The 15,676-nt window shown below is 35.3% G+C and overlaps 1 protein-coding gene and 1 pseudogene across 13 annotated transcripts in view; both read right to left on the reverse strand.

Annotated features, from left to right (window-relative positions):
• The window catches only part of LOC137813029 (uncharacterized), a 50,830-nt gene that overhangs the window by 7,537 nt on the left and 27,617 nt on the right, over positions 1-15,676 (reverse strand). For 7 of the 13 annotated variants that reach the window (XM_090299317.1, XM_090299316.1, XM_090299322.1 and 4 more), the window contains 13 exons: positions 13,894-15,461; positions 12,631-13,781; positions 12,265-12,393; positions 12,009-12,164; positions 10,835-11,407; positions 10,661-10,732; positions 10,159-10,563; positions 9,861-10,044; positions 9,043-9,781; positions 8,579-8,695; positions 7,780-8,053; positions 4,257-4,370; positions 4,105-4,188 (listed from right to left, as the gene is read on the reverse strand). In XM_090299317.1, coding sequence (XP_090155443.1) covers positions 4,105-4,188; positions 4,257-4,370; positions 7,780-8,053; positions 8,579-8,695; positions 9,043-9,781; positions 9,861-10,044; positions 10,159-10,563; positions 10,661-10,732; positions 10,835-11,407; positions 12,009-12,164; positions 12,265-12,393; positions 12,631-13,781; positions 13,894-15,461 — 5,566 coding nt within the window. The other 6 variants (XR_016518977.1, XR_016518976.1, XM_090299324.1 and 3 more) reach the window with 6 other exon arrangements.
• Positions 62-1,091, reverse strand: LOC150029273 (secreted RxLR effector protein 161 pseudogene; annotated as a pseudogene).

Consider the following 15,676-nt stretch of genomic DNA (forward strand, 5'->3'; position numbering starts at 1 on the left):
AATCTAATAATGGCTAATGATGGAGAGTATTAAAGGAAAAGAAAGAATAGGATAAATCCCTTGTGCATATTAAACACATAGGATTATGTTTATATAGGAAAAGAAACATATGGGTTAAGCCCATTACATAAATATGAAATATCTAACAATATCTATAATATCTAATAATATCTAACACTTCCCCTCAAGTTGGTGCATATAGATCATATGTACTCAGCTTGTTACAAATGTAATCAATCCTAGGTCCTCGTAAGGGTTTAGTAAAAATATCTGTTAATTGATTATTTAAATTAACAAACCCACTCTTGATATCTCCCAATATAATATTTTCTCGAATGAAATGACAATCAATCTCAACATGTTTGGTCCTTTCGTGAAAAATTAGATTTGAGCTAATACGAAGAGCAGCCTGATTATCACAAAGAAGTGTCATTTAAGTGACCTCTCCAAATTTCAATTCTTTAAGTAACTGTTTAAGCCAAATAAGCTCACAGGTAGCTGAGGCCATAACTCTATATTCTGCTTCTGCACTAGATCTCGCCACAACACTTTGTTTCTTCCTCTTCCAAGAGATCAAATTATCACCAATGGAGACACAATAACCGGAAGTTGATCTTCTATCAGATGGAGATCCAACCCAATTAGCATTTGAATAACAAACGACTTTAGTATGGTTATTATGACCATATAACAAACCTTTTCCAGGAGTGTCTTTAATGTACTTCAGTATACGAATGACTGCATTCCAATGATCTTCACATGGAAAATTAAGAAATTGATTCACCACACTGACTGCAAAGGAAATCTCAGGACAAGTAACAGTGAGATAGTTCAATTTTCCAACTAATCTCCTGTACTTCTCAGGATCTGAAAGAGTCTCCTCCTGATTGGGTAGAAGCTTGACATTGGGATCCATGGGAGTATCAACAGATATCGAATTCATTAACCCAATTTCCTCCAAAATATCCAATGCATATTTTCTTTGAAAGATAACAATACCAGTATTGGATTGTGCTACCTAAATCCCGAAGAAATATCTGAGTTTGCCAAGATCTTTGGTCCGAAAGTGTTGACAAAGGTGTTCTTTTATTTGTGAGATGCCATGGTGATCACTGCCTTTAAGAACAATGTCTTTAACATATACTACAAGATAGATACATGCAGCACTTCAGTGACGATAAAAAACTTAATGATCTGCTTCACTGCGAGTCATACCAAACTATTGAAGAACATTGCTAAATTTTCGAAACCAAGCACTAGGAGACTACTTCAGGCCATATAAGGATTTACGAAGACTACATACCAATCTAGAAGACTCCTCCTGAGAAACAAAACCGGGAGGTTACTCCATATAAATTTCTTCTTGCAAATCCCCATTAAGAAAGACATTTTTGACACCCAGTTGATAAAGAGGTCATTGTCGAAAAGCAACCATAGCTATGAATAAGAAAACAAAAGCCATTTTTGCTACTGGAGAAAAAGTATCACCATAGTCTAAACCAAAAATTTGGTATAACCCTTAGCCTCATGACGAGCTTTGAGACGATCAATAGTATCATCAGGACCAACAGATTTCCTAGATGGTAAAGGAACAAGTTTCCAAGTTCCATTATTCTGAAGCACATTCATTTCATCAAGCATGGTATGATGCCAACCAGGATGAGCTAAGGCATCACTTAGAAATTTTGGAATGGAGACAGAAGAAATAGACAAAAGGCAGGTATAAAAGTGTTGAGATAGTCTATGGTAACTCAACAAATCAATATAATGGGGAAAGGGATTACGGGTAGAATGTATACCTTTATAGATAGCAATAGGAAGATTAGGGTTCAACTGTTGGAAGTGGAGGGGGATGAGGTGTTGGCACTAGAAGAGTCATCTGATGGACGATAAGACGTTTGACGATGACTATACACCTGAAGAGTTGGTGGCGGTGGTGAATCTTTAGATGCACTAGGCACAACAAGAAGAATATTAACTTAATTAGATGAAGGCATACAACGAGATGGGCAGGACTAAAAGTAAAGGGAAGATTCATTGAAGGTGACATCTGCTGAAATAAAATAACGGTTTAGAGAAGGTGAGAAACATTTATATCCTTTTTGTGATCTAGTGAACCCTAAAAAGACACATTTGTGTGACGTAGGAGATAATTTATCAAGACTAGGACTAAAATTATGAACAAAGCATGTGGACCCAAAAACTTTAGAAGGTAAAGACTAGAGAGAGTCGTGTGGAAATAAAATAGAATGAGGAATTTTGTCATCTAAAATTGAAGATGACATGCGATTAATGAGATAACATGCACTAAGAACAACATCACCCCAAAAACGCTGAGGAACATCACCATGGATTAAAATAGTACGAGTTGTTTCAACATGTCTATTCTTGCACTCAGCTACCCCATTTTGTTGAGGTTTATAAGCACTTGAAGTTTGATGAAGAATATCATGAGAAGACATAAATTTTTTAAAAGAACGAGAAAGATACCCACGTCCATTATCACTACGCAAAATTTGAATGAAAATTCCAAATTGATTTTTAATTTCATTGTAAAATATTTGAAATATAGGAAACAACTCAGAACGGTTTTTCATTTATAAAAGTAACAAAATACTGAAATCCTAAATTAGACTTAATACGACTTGGTCCCCAAATGTCAAAGTGAACTAGGCACGTTGTGAGACACTACTAGGAAAAGAACTACGAATGTGCTTCCCTAACTTACATGACTCACACGATAAACTAGACACATTAGACAAACTTGGAACAAGTTGCTGCATCTTGGCAAGACTAGGATGACCCAACCGAGCATGAATGAGAGATGGAGAATCCATAACCCTGCCAACATGTACAAAGATCTGTAGTTGATAAAGTACATGAGACTCACATCCAGTGCCAATCATCCGTCCCAAACTCCGGTCCTGTAAAGAAACAAAATCTTTGGTAAAAGAAATAACACAATAAAGGGAACGAGTGAGACGATTAATGGATAATAAGTTAAATGGAGACCCAAGGACATAAAGAACATTATCAATAGATAAAGAAGGAAAGAGATTAATAATACCCTATATCCACTGGCCATGGTAACCGAAAGTAAATATTCCGTAGTAGATAGGGAAGAGAAAAAAGATTGATTACCAGTAATGTGATTTGTGGCACCTGAATCTAGAACCCACGGGCCAAGGGAAGTACAGCGAGTGAGGCCAACAAAAGATGTAACTGAATGTGCAACAAAAGTCGTGGAACTAGGGTTCTTACGATCCTCGTACCATTTAAGAAATTCATTGAAAATAGCAGGCTGGCTTGGGGTATCAATTGAAGTATGGTCCACTGTAGAAGGTTGCACAGGAGCAAGCACAACAGATTTAGGAGGACGACCATGTAAGGCATAACATATGTCAATTTTGTGCCCAAGTGAACATCAATTTTCAACCAACGGGAAACCTCATTTTCAGCAACATTGGGATGGGTAAGATGATCAACATAACCTAGACTCTTAAGCCATAATTTAATATCTGAGGCCCAAGATTCATAATTTGTTCTATCCAATTTGTCAATGGAGAGATGAACATTGACATAATTAGTATAAATAGACGGATCCGAAATAATGGGAAGAAGCCATAGTGGCAGCAACAGTGGAAGAAGCCACAGTGGCAACGGAAGCGGAAGAAGCCATAGAGGATAAGGACAAATTCAGTCACCAGTCAATTGGCGGCAGTAGTTCTAGCTAGGGTCCGGCATCGGTTCCCACAAGGGTTCGATGGCAGATCCGGCGAGGAGGTGGTGGATCCGGCGAGGCGGTGGTTGGAAAATTCCAATGAACAGTGGGTTCACCAATAAAAATTGAACCTTAACCCTATGTTCTAGATACCATATTAAAGGAAAAGGAAAAAACTACCCCTTCTACACCTAAAATATTTTCAATATTAATGAGCATGTAACATGTTAAAATCATTCAACATAAAGGAAATAAAACACTCTTACTATTTAGATATTAAAAGAGATCATCACCAAAGATTTGTAACATGCACTGAATAAATGATGCACAAAAAGAACATATTGTCAAAAGAAAAACGACTTAGAAAATGTTAAATGGTTTACCTCAGAGGTTGATGGTAGGTAGACAGGCATATATTGTTTAACATCATAAAGGTCGTATGATCCCAAAACACGCTCTCCAGGTACCTTCAATTGTGGTTATCATTTTTAGGGTCAAGTAATTTGAAGTTTCTTTTTTGTGAAAAAAAAATTACCTCCACAATAAGTCGACGAGGATGGCAGGGTTCATCCCAAGTGTACTGGCAAGAAGTGTAGGAGTGAATGACTGTGTCAAACATTTCACACCTCTGTTGATATATTCGCAATCTCTAAAAAGTACCAAAATAACAAAAAGATTTCAATTGACACCAAAATAAGATTTTTTTTTGGTGCATATCTTTAGTAAGTGCACAAATACAACCAATACATTCATACTATTTCCTCCATTAATGCAATGTAAAGTGTTCTAAATTATGCAGAATGACTTCTGAAATTGTTTGTAAATTAAAAAATAATACATTTAATGTGTAATAATAATCTGATAGTGACATTTGTATTAATTCGTGAATTTTTTTTCTAAAATTAACCATTTATTTTATATTTCAAGAAGCATATTTCATTGAAATGATCAATTATTTCTACTAAACATGCCTCAATGAACTGATATAGAATAATAAATTTCTTAGGTTGAAAATCACAATACAAAAACATTTTGTATTTATTGAAATAATAATTTAGACGAAACAAAATATTATCTATTTATGCATCATTAACACAATAAAATAATGCTCCTTGGGAGTGTCACTTGGGTGACAATCAAGCATGCCCAATTAAGCAAAGATGTGAAAGGCATACTTTCGCTAAGAAACGACAATGTCAAGTGATGATTAGGCAACACCTCTAAAGAAGAAACACCTAAGCAAACTGAAACCCTTAGTTTGTAGTTGTTGTGATTGTTATAGGTAAAATTAGTTTTTGTTTCCTACGTATTTCAAGTTGGTTTCAGAGCTCCTGATCTTGGGAGTTAAGTTTTTGGTGCCCGCAAACAACAAACAAGAACATGTTATCGTTGCTACCATTGAGGTAGAGGTCAGGCCAAAGAGGTGACCCCAATGTTGGCAATCACACTATAGACGAAGATGTGTCATTGACATGTGAGTAGTGGAGGATGTCTGGGAATAAAAGGTGTTGTTGCAACCTGAGCAACAAGTTAGGCTAAAAGTACATGTGGAACATCTAGAGAAATATCTTTAACAGTGAAAAAAGAGAGAATATTTTAATAGAAAGAAACATCAATATAGGGATCAAATACAATTGAAGTTGTGGAGCGAAACATTTGTAGTCCTTATTGCTACAAGAGTAACCAAGAAAAATACATATTAGGGATTTTTGCACATGAAGCATGATGAAGAATATTGTGAGCTTAGAAAAACACTAAAATTGGGACAAATCTTCTTTTGCATTGTAAAATTTTAATTGATGAGTCAATTGTTTTATACGAGTATATTTACCTAAATGAAAAACATACACTAAAAGGACTTTGAAGCAAGCACAATCAAGGATCCAAGGTCCAAAAAATGAGGCATTGGATATGAAGGCTTGAGGATTATCAGACCATACCACTATAATTACTAGTCAAGAAACTCCATATATTTAGTGTTATCGATAGGTTGTGTTCCTTTTTCTTACATGAGATTTGGTTTGGTCCCCCATGTTTTGTATTCCTCTCTTTTCTCTTTTCTGTTATGTTTCATGTAATGACAAATGATTGGTGGATTTTAAGGTGTCAAACTAGCTCAGATGACAAAATTAATAGTGATGCTTAGCATAAGTTATTTTTTAAAACAAAGATAGGAGTGTTGAGTTGGGCCCATACTGATGGCTACTCCCTAGCTTCAATTTGACAGTCTTCTTCAACGTGTCCCCAATTCTTATAGTAGTTGCAATGAAAACTACCTTAACAACCACCATGTCCTCCAAGATAGGATGATTGTCAGACAAGGGCACTAGAATCCGAAAATATGTGGAGTTTCTTGGATTATGTCACAATTAGGAGCAATGTGTCTTGATAAAATCTAATTTTGAACTATAGCAAGGTTAGTTGTGAAATGTCTCTTTATCAAGGTGGAATATTTTGCAATAAGGTGTGAAGTTTATCGAGATACATTCGCATGTCCATGTTTTCAAATTTAATGCTTGTTTAGCTAGTGATGACATTATAGAAATGAACATCATTAGAATATGTCGAATTCGTGCCACTCATCACTGAAGTTTTTTGTTTTTTCTTGTAATTTTATTCTTTATTATAGGTGTATCTTGCTATTAATAATACTAGGATTATGTATTTAAAAACAATCCCATAATTATAGGGATTTGTTTCCTTAGATTATCTCTCTATATTTCCTAAAATAACCAACAGGCTCACGTATTTATAGGTCCAATTGCCTCATTATTGAAATACAAAAGAAATATATTATTCTTAATAAATGAGAGAGAATATAGTTTATCGGCCTTTGTCCATGCATCAACAAGAGTATTAAAAGCCTAGAACTATGTTTGGAGGTTGGGAGCAACACAAAAAAAAAAAGAATATTACATAGAGAGGCATTAGTCCACTTCCAACATTCATGATTTTGGTGGTCAAGCGGGCATCGCAGCCTTGTCCTTAAAACCACAATTGAACAGAAGCAGCAGCCCAAGTGGTGTAGCTGGCTTTTCCAGTGATTTTTCATAAAAAATAAGAGGAACACTGGTGAACATCAAAACAAAGACAACAAAAGTGGGGAGTAGCCATTAAACACACCAAAACAAACACAAATAGCCAAGGGAAACCACATTGAACCTAACAGCAACCAAACAGCCACAAAACAAATTCGTTAGAGAAAGGTGCATGTTGGAAAAGAAGCAGTGAACCAATATATTGGGTGTGTGAATTACATGTATCAGTTAGTAGCCGTGTGTAAGGCGATTTGGGAATAAAATTGGTCACTGGAGGGTGAAAGTTTTGGTTGTGTGGCTTATCAGCAGTAAGTCACACCGAAGAAGGGAAAAAAATCCAAGGAATTTGATACCATAGAGAGGATTGCTTGTAATTGTGTGATCTATACACAAATAAGTACTCTTATTTAGAATGAAGAAGAAATACAATAATAATGAACAAAATCAATACCTAATAATGGGAAAGATTTGTAAGATATTTCCCTATTAAACTAAATCATATCTCCCTATGTTATGTAATCACATCATATATCTAACATAATCAAGTCATATCTCTAACACAAACAAAAAGAGATTGATGTAGCATTTGGTCATACTACATGGTTAATGTGGTTTGGACACGTATGGAGAAGAGTAGATTGCATGGCTTTTTTAAACTGGACTAAATGGCATTGTGTGATCCATGTAACTAACCAAGAATGACTTTAGAGGAAGTTGAATAGAGAGACCACTTAGTCAATAATATTCCTAAAGCAGTGATTTTTAACAAAACCAAATGGCCCGTGTGATATATGTACCTCATGTCACCTGGTAGGTTAACACTATGCTGTTATATTAAGATAGACGCATTCAGATGAAAATCTAGAGAAGACTCAACAAACTCAACAGCATGCATATAAAAAGGGCAAACACCCTGATCTTATTATAAAAATGGTAATCCTTTAGTAATCATATAAAACAGTTCAACTATTTGAGAATTCCAACTACAGCAGTAATGCAACTTAAAAATTAGAGACAGACCTCTTTTGAGAAATTATCAATTCTGTATGGCATATACCCAGTGTCATCATCTGACAAAAGAATCAAGTTGGTCCCTGAGTTTCCCTTGATGTTTCCAACTATTTTTTCATCTCCCATGGATATGTCAGCATTCTGCACTTCAACCCGTATCATGTTTGATGTTCCATAAACAAAGTTCCTCATTTTCAGTTGTGTATCACCCAGATGATCTGGTAAAAAGCTTCCAGACCACTGCCATCCAGATTCAGCATAACAAATTGAAACAAGCAGTTCCCTGTGTCACATGTTAGAAGTTGAAGAATGAAATAAATAGAAGACAAAGTAAAAGTGTGCCAGTCTTATAAAGTGCTTTAGGCCTAAGTAAAGATTCAAAACCAGCTTATAAAATTTGTTTCACTTATATACTGTATTTTAACACTCTGTAGTATGTGGGGCTTCAGTTTTTCCCATTACACTCTCTCACTTCCAGCACTATTGGGCTGTATAACATGATGAGTGATCCTTTTAATGAATCTAAGATAAGTTATGATACCATCTTATGAAGTGGTTTAAACCTAACTCAATCCTGCAAAAATCAGTCTATAAGGTGAGGATTGCCCTCACTTATTTATTGTATTTTGAAACTACCTGTAGTCGTCAGTGTGGGACTTCGGTTTTTCACAAATACCCTCTCTTACATCCAGCACTACTGAGCTTGGTATGTGTATAACATCTTGAAAAGAACCTTCTTTTCTAGTGGAAACAAACAACTACACTTGTCCTAAATAAAGACACAATACAAACTATCCAATATACATACCTGGTTGTATCTGTCCAGTGAAGATGATCATGTTTTCCTATTCCTAAATAAAACATAACATCAGTGCCTTTCTGCTTGTAAGATATTTCCTTGCTACATGCGTTGCTGATTACATATCTGCACATTTAGATAACAACGATTACAAGAAAAGACACTAATATAAACAATTATGTATATTGTCTACAACTAAAGGTATTCACAACACGGCAACATAATGGTTTTCAACTACAACACAGATCCTAGCATGAACATCCTTTTTGAAATAAAGGGTGAATAATGCTGGTCAATACGATTTTTCTATACTAGTTTAAAAAAATCAAGAGTAAGATCAGACTCTTGAGCATTTAATCAAAGAGGCTTTACTGCCATGTCTAGGAACCAACCACATTCAAAGCCTGCACCGTCAATGGTAGGTCCACTAACGGATTTCATCAATAACAATATAAATGAAGATCAATATGTACCTAGGCTGGAAAGTGATTGCATTTGTCCTCCCAGCATATTGTTCAGCAACTGAGCTAGATGTCATAGCTAGAATGAATGCAGAATTTGAAGTCAACTGAGGAACAAGGATAGTGCTTGAACCACTTGGTGGTAGCAGAGAAAATGGATTTGACCAGAAGGAATGAGGCAACTGTTGCTTAACATCTTCAGCAAAACATCTACTGACTTTAACAAAAGCATCGCTTGCAGAGGATTCAGGGCTTGGAGAATAAATGCAGGGCCGAACCTTTTCATGATCATGATTACCAGAACCTGAATCCTTCCAAGTGGACTGGATCCTTGAGCTCAGTGTACTCTTCAATCTTCCCGAAGAAGGATTTCGAAATATAGAATCAAATTTTCTTTGATGCCTTCCCAAATCCTTATGGTAATTGCCAATAGAATTTGCACTACCATCCTCTCTGCAAGAAATGGTATTATTCTTCATATAACTCCTTGGATTATGAGGTAATTCCGCAGATAATTCATGGTTGGATGTAAGCAAAGAAAGGCCATCCTTTTTATAAGATAACATTTCCTTTCTACCCCTGTCACAATATGAAGGGATGACAAATCCCCTTTCATTCGTTTCACCAGTGGGTTCCATGACACACAGGGGAAATCCCATACAGTTATATAAAATAAAGGGAACGAAAAAGATGAGTTCCCTACAACCAGAATATGCATCCATCACTTTCTCTACAGTAACATATACTGGACCTACAAGGGCAAGAAAATACTTTTAAGCGTGAACTAACAAAACTAATACCAGACAAAAATTTACAGATAAATCAATTACCATCCGAATTATTTGGTTCAAATTTAAGGGTTTCAGAAAATGTAAACTTGGTTTCAGTGAGCTTTGCCATTGTGCAGAAAGTTTCTAAACGAGGAAATTTAAAATTAGAACATTTAAATCCATCAATGCAGATCTCCAGTCCAAGGTCATGAGAAGGATCAATATGATATACAGAAGTTCCCACCTACAAAAAAGATATGTTAAGTCTTTTAGACTGTTGCACCCCTGTAATGAAGATGAAATACACAGACACAAAGAAATTAAATGAACAAATAAAATGAAAACAACAATCACAAACCTCTGAAACTCTCACAGTATAGTCTACACCACCACTCTCACTTATCAACAAAATATCCTTAGGCAGGTAATTGTTAATTATTAGTGGAGCACTTAAGATCAAATGATGAATATAGTGCTTCTTTACATCATCGTCAGGGAACTTAGTTTTCAGCCAGCCAGATGAAGTCAAGCTAATATTCTTGAAAGATAGACAACACCGAAATGGTAGACTACTTGGATGAGATGGATAGCAGATGAAAGACTTAAAATTTCCAACTTTGCTGTTAACTGAAAGAAGATTGGAGAGATTATGAGCTTCACTCCACAAGTAAGAGTTCCCCATTGGTCGCCACCTTACACAGCCAGCTTCAGCCAAATGAAGTGGAAGTGGAAACTGCTGCCCAGGTTGTATTGGACCTAATATCTGAAGTAATGAAATGATACATCATAAAGTAACATTATATAAATATAACAAACCACTAACTGTGGAAATTGTTAAATAGCAGGAGAAAATTGTGTACCGTTGGTGATACACCAAATGGAATATCAAACCGCAGCTCAAGAGCTGTTGAGGTTGCATTTAGAAGTACAACCTGTATAATAAAAAGCTAATTAATAAGGATGGCAAAATGGATGAATCCTCGTAAACAGAAAAATTAGGCTCTAGAGAAAACGTTTAACCAATTAGTACATACAGTGGAGTATATTCGTATTAATTTGCTATGGCGCAACACCGAAACATCAAATACTACCGGAACAACGAAAGTTGGGGCTGTATTCAGACTACTATCCTCGGCAGTTTCATTATATGACTCGGAAAAATTAACCTCAAAGCATGTTAATCCCACTAAATCCATTGAAATTGGATCAGATGACCTTGAAGTTCCTTCAAGCTGTACAGTAATATAATGATGAGCAAATCCATTTGACCTTTGCTCATTTAAACTATCAGAAGAATGAGAAGGCCTGAAACGAGAAAGTTTCTTTTCTGTATTTTCATCCATGTATATCGGAATTGAAGAACCTGGTTGCACATATTTTGCATGAGTCTCATTAGAACCACGAACCCCATCAGCATTGCCAAGCCCATGATATACATGATATAAAAGAGGCACTGAAGTTAAGTTTTGCAAAACATAAGGAGCACCACATTTTCTAGCAGACATATATTCTGCACATGGTGAATGCAAAAGTTTGTTGCCTTTATGTTCATCCAATCTGACTAGACCTGGAGCATCAAAGAACATCTCTGTAGCACGTGAAAGACACTGCAAAAAGAAACACTCAAAGGCTAAATTTGCACCTTTTTTTATTGACAAATACAAGATATTAAAAACTACCAGACAAAACAATAATTGAAGATTATCAAGATTGCTATCTTACTTTTTCACTCTAGACCAAAAAACCATGCAAGCCAAAAGTCTAAATTAAATATGAAAATCAAAATTCCCATAAACAGCATATAATAAACAGTAGAATGTAGACTATCCTTTCAAGTCAAAATTGATCAGTCATTCAAAGGAATCAAATTAGTTGGAGTAAACAAGAATAGAAACATGACCAACCAGAACTGGAATCTTCACTATAAATTTGATATGCTAAGAAAATATATTTATATTTGTGGACAGAATTACATATTATAACTACAGGGCGAATGGATGGACTGATACTTCAAATTAGTTTTCCACTATCATAGAAAAAATAATAATAATTACATTGTAAGGCTATTAAAATGATCAGTCACCAAAAACAAAGAACCTGAACTACTTATTTCCTTAGTTTCCCCTAAACTGACTGGAAAGAAATGATTTAGAAAGACAAAATAACAGGTTTCTACAAAAACTGATAAAAAGGGACAATTTTATATACCTCAACTAAGGATTCTGTGATATTAATATTCAGCTGAGTTGTAGATTTGAGAACGATATTTGTCAAAACAGACCTGTTCGGCAGAACACTCATTTCTTGTTCCCTGACCAAAGTCAACAAAAACTGCCAAGGCTCAATAAAAGGCTCCCATGACACCTTCAATTTAGCAGAACACAACCACAAGCAAATAGTTAATGCAAAATAATTTAAACAATAACGAAGGTATGTATCAAGAGAGAATTTTTATTCAATACACCTTTTCTATGTTATTGTAGTTTACTTGAAGGTCCCCATTCACAGAACATTCCATCTGCTTTCCACTTGCAATTATATGAAAAAAGATGTTTCTGACAAGAACTTCAAGCTCAGGCCCATTATAGCTCCACTACAAGGAACACAAAACACTTAATAAGGTTTTTTGCCCAACATCAACTGTATTTGGATCCATGGTCCAATTTCAGTAAGTATAAGTCAGCGAATGTTAAAAAACTGTTTGAATATATAGGAACTAAAATTTTAGACTCTAAACCCTAAACCAAAATACGAATCAAACAATTAGTATTTAATGAACCAAATGTGAGTAAAATGAAATACAAAGTAGCATAAGGTGATATCAACATACCCTTCCATCAGTTATAAGAATAGAAACCTTCCTCATGCGAAATTTGAAAGTAATGCCACTAATTGAATTTTGAGAAGATCCTGATTCCAGAACATCAAATTTTACAGCACCCCATGAATGAATTGCAGGATGTGAAATCCATATATTGGCATTATCACATATAATCTCCACATTGAGTTTGCTGCTGTTTGGATGATTCTTACAGAGTACAGCGACCACATCAACCTCAATTACATCAAGAAGTGGCCAAGATGTATGCCTTCCATTCTCAACTATAATTATTACACTGCTTAGTTTATCAATTTTGGACTTCAGTTGAATACCTATGCTTCTTATGACTAATTCAAAAACATTCATGTTTAAAGAAACAGTAAGAAGCTTTGCATCTTTTGCTTCAGAATATACACTTGAAGGTTTCACATTGAGACCTTCAGCATGCTGTAATTCCACACAAGCTTCTTCGCCAACCCAAACAGGGATGTGAAATGTAATACACACTTTTTCTGACTTAATTATTAAGACATCATTCTTAATCTCTTGTGAGGTAAAAGGTACTGAGGTGCTTTCAGAAGCATTCACAGTCAAACTACTTGTTATTGCTTGCCCTGGAATTTTTTCAAAATTTGCATGAAAATCATTAAGGAATTTAACAACCTCGGTCCACTCAGGCAAATGAAGCCAAAAATCAGCAGAAGAAAGACAAAGGCCCAGTTCATTTTTCCCATCACTAGATTGAGAAAAAGAAATACCAAGTACGGACATGGCAGAGGAGGTTTGGTTGCATTTTGCTAAAACAGAATCATGTGGAGAGTAAAACACTAAGGTAGAGAAACGCAAGTCTAAGTATGCCAAGGAATCATTCAATATGCATGCAGAACAAGTGAACCCCAAGTCACACTTGGCTATTAACACCATAAAATCTTCTTTTCTGTGATAGAAGCTTATAAATAAAGATTGTGTGCAACATTTAACTTCTGTTGATATAGTTGAGGCCATCATGATTGGAGAAATAGTTTGAGTTGCCCCCATGCTTCTCTTTGAATGAAGGAATTGCAGAACATCTGATTTAAAATATTTGGATTGATCATCAATTGAGGAAAACTCATCAACAACATCACGTATTGCCATACATCCAGCAAAAAAATGGTCATCTGTTAATGAAGGAAAGTTCCTTTATTACAATTTCATGATCTAACAAATATAGTAGTGAAGTAAATGAATAAGAAAGTAGGAGGGAACGCAAAATAAGTAGAAAAAAAATACCTTCTGCAACAACATGACAACTGCTGATGCTTGTCATGAAACATATTGATGAAGTGCTTTTCAAGTCAGATTTGCTTTCATAAGGAATTCTAACCCAAACATCAGCATTTATGGGTGCAATTAAAGCACTTGTTAGAAATTCTGTATTCCGCTCAATTGTTCCTAAGCCAGGCAAATCATTCTTGTAAAGAAGGAATAATACAATCAAGTCTCGTCCAAACACATTTAAACAATCATTTCTTTTGGCAAGCTTATGAATAGGAACTGAACATTCAGGAGGAATGCTTTTTAAAACATCATCAACACCAGAACTCTCAGTGAAACTACAATAAAGCTGTGGCATTTCAATCTTTATAAACTGATGGTCATTACTTTCCACTGGAAAAATTATATTAGAGTCCAAGATTTCAAATTTATACATAATCTTCATTTCACTTTCAACATCTATATCACTGTGCTCTCCAGAGGAATACTGTTCACAAGAAGCACCATTCCAATCAGATAATGAGAAGTAACCAATAATAATGGAGAGATATTCAGAAGGTAACATGCAGTAGACATGCTGGATGCCAATGGTTATTTCCAAATCAGAAGTTGAAGAGATATTCTGTCCTTTCCTGATTCGTATATTTAAAATAGGAGACAAATTGGGTGAAGAGGGACCCCATAGATAATCTTGAAAATTTAGTGGGCCCCAAGATGATGTAAGAACCAATCCTTCACAAGAAGACACTATATCCATACTGTCTTCACAAAATAATAAAGAAGACTTACATGTAGGCACATTGATTGTCCCAATAATGCATGATGAGTCATGAAAATGTGTTCTTATTCCAGATAGGTGTAATTCAGTATGGAAAATATCACAGTTGCTCACAATCTCCGGTTCATGAGCAGATCCAAAATCAGATTTGGATTTTGAGGGAAAGACTTGGAACATTTTGGACCCTACCCTCATATTTATGTTGGAATTTTCTACTTTTCTGTCCCTCGCGGTAAAACAATTTCTCCAGTCACCACTGCCATGTATAAGTGCGCTCTCTAGATTACCAAGAGAACCAGAATTGTGAATTGTTACAAAAGGAAAGGAATCCATTGGAATGCAAGCAGAATCAGTGGAACCAGAATTAAAATAATTTGAGAAGCCAAACTTCTGTAACCCTAAACCCGCAAATTTTTTTGAAAAGTCAACAGTATTTCTGCCACAGGATTTCTCAAAACTGCTAGTATAGGCAGACAACCTATGAAAGAATCCAATGAGCAGTCCAGTAATAAGAGGGTAGCAGTGGATATCAGTATTACTTAAGTACATAAAAGTCCTATGACTAACCACATCAGTTCTGGAAGATTTATAATGCATAATAAAACAAGAATCAGCAAGCAAAGCCATATCAGAATGTTGATCAAATTCAATATTTGGTCCAGGAACACAGTCTTCTCCAACTGTAGAACCAGGCGATAATAAATTCCCAGATAAAAGCACATGGCTGTCTTCTTTCATTTTGTTAGCACCGATAACTACAGACTTCGTACTGACAAAAAACTCTTCAAATTCTGTAGAAACATACCTGCAAACAGTAAAGCAAAATGTGAAGATTTGAATTTTGAAAATATCTATAATTTGCTTCGTCGGGGCTATAATGGTTAAGACAAATTTCCAAATGCATTCAGATATCATAGATATACATAAACCAATCTAAAGCAACAAGAAAACAGAACACTGTCGTGACACTCAAACATTCTTAGAGCTGATTTACAAATCCAAGTATTAGGAGTTCAACTC

This window comes from Phaseolus vulgaris, chromosome 2 (genome assembly GCF_051622355.1).
Source record: "Phaseolus vulgaris cultivar YP4 chromosome 2, ASM5162235v1, whole genome shotgun sequence".
Lineage (NCBI taxonomy): Eukaryota > Viridiplantae > Streptophyta > Magnoliopsida > Fabales > Fabaceae > Phaseolus > Phaseolus vulgaris.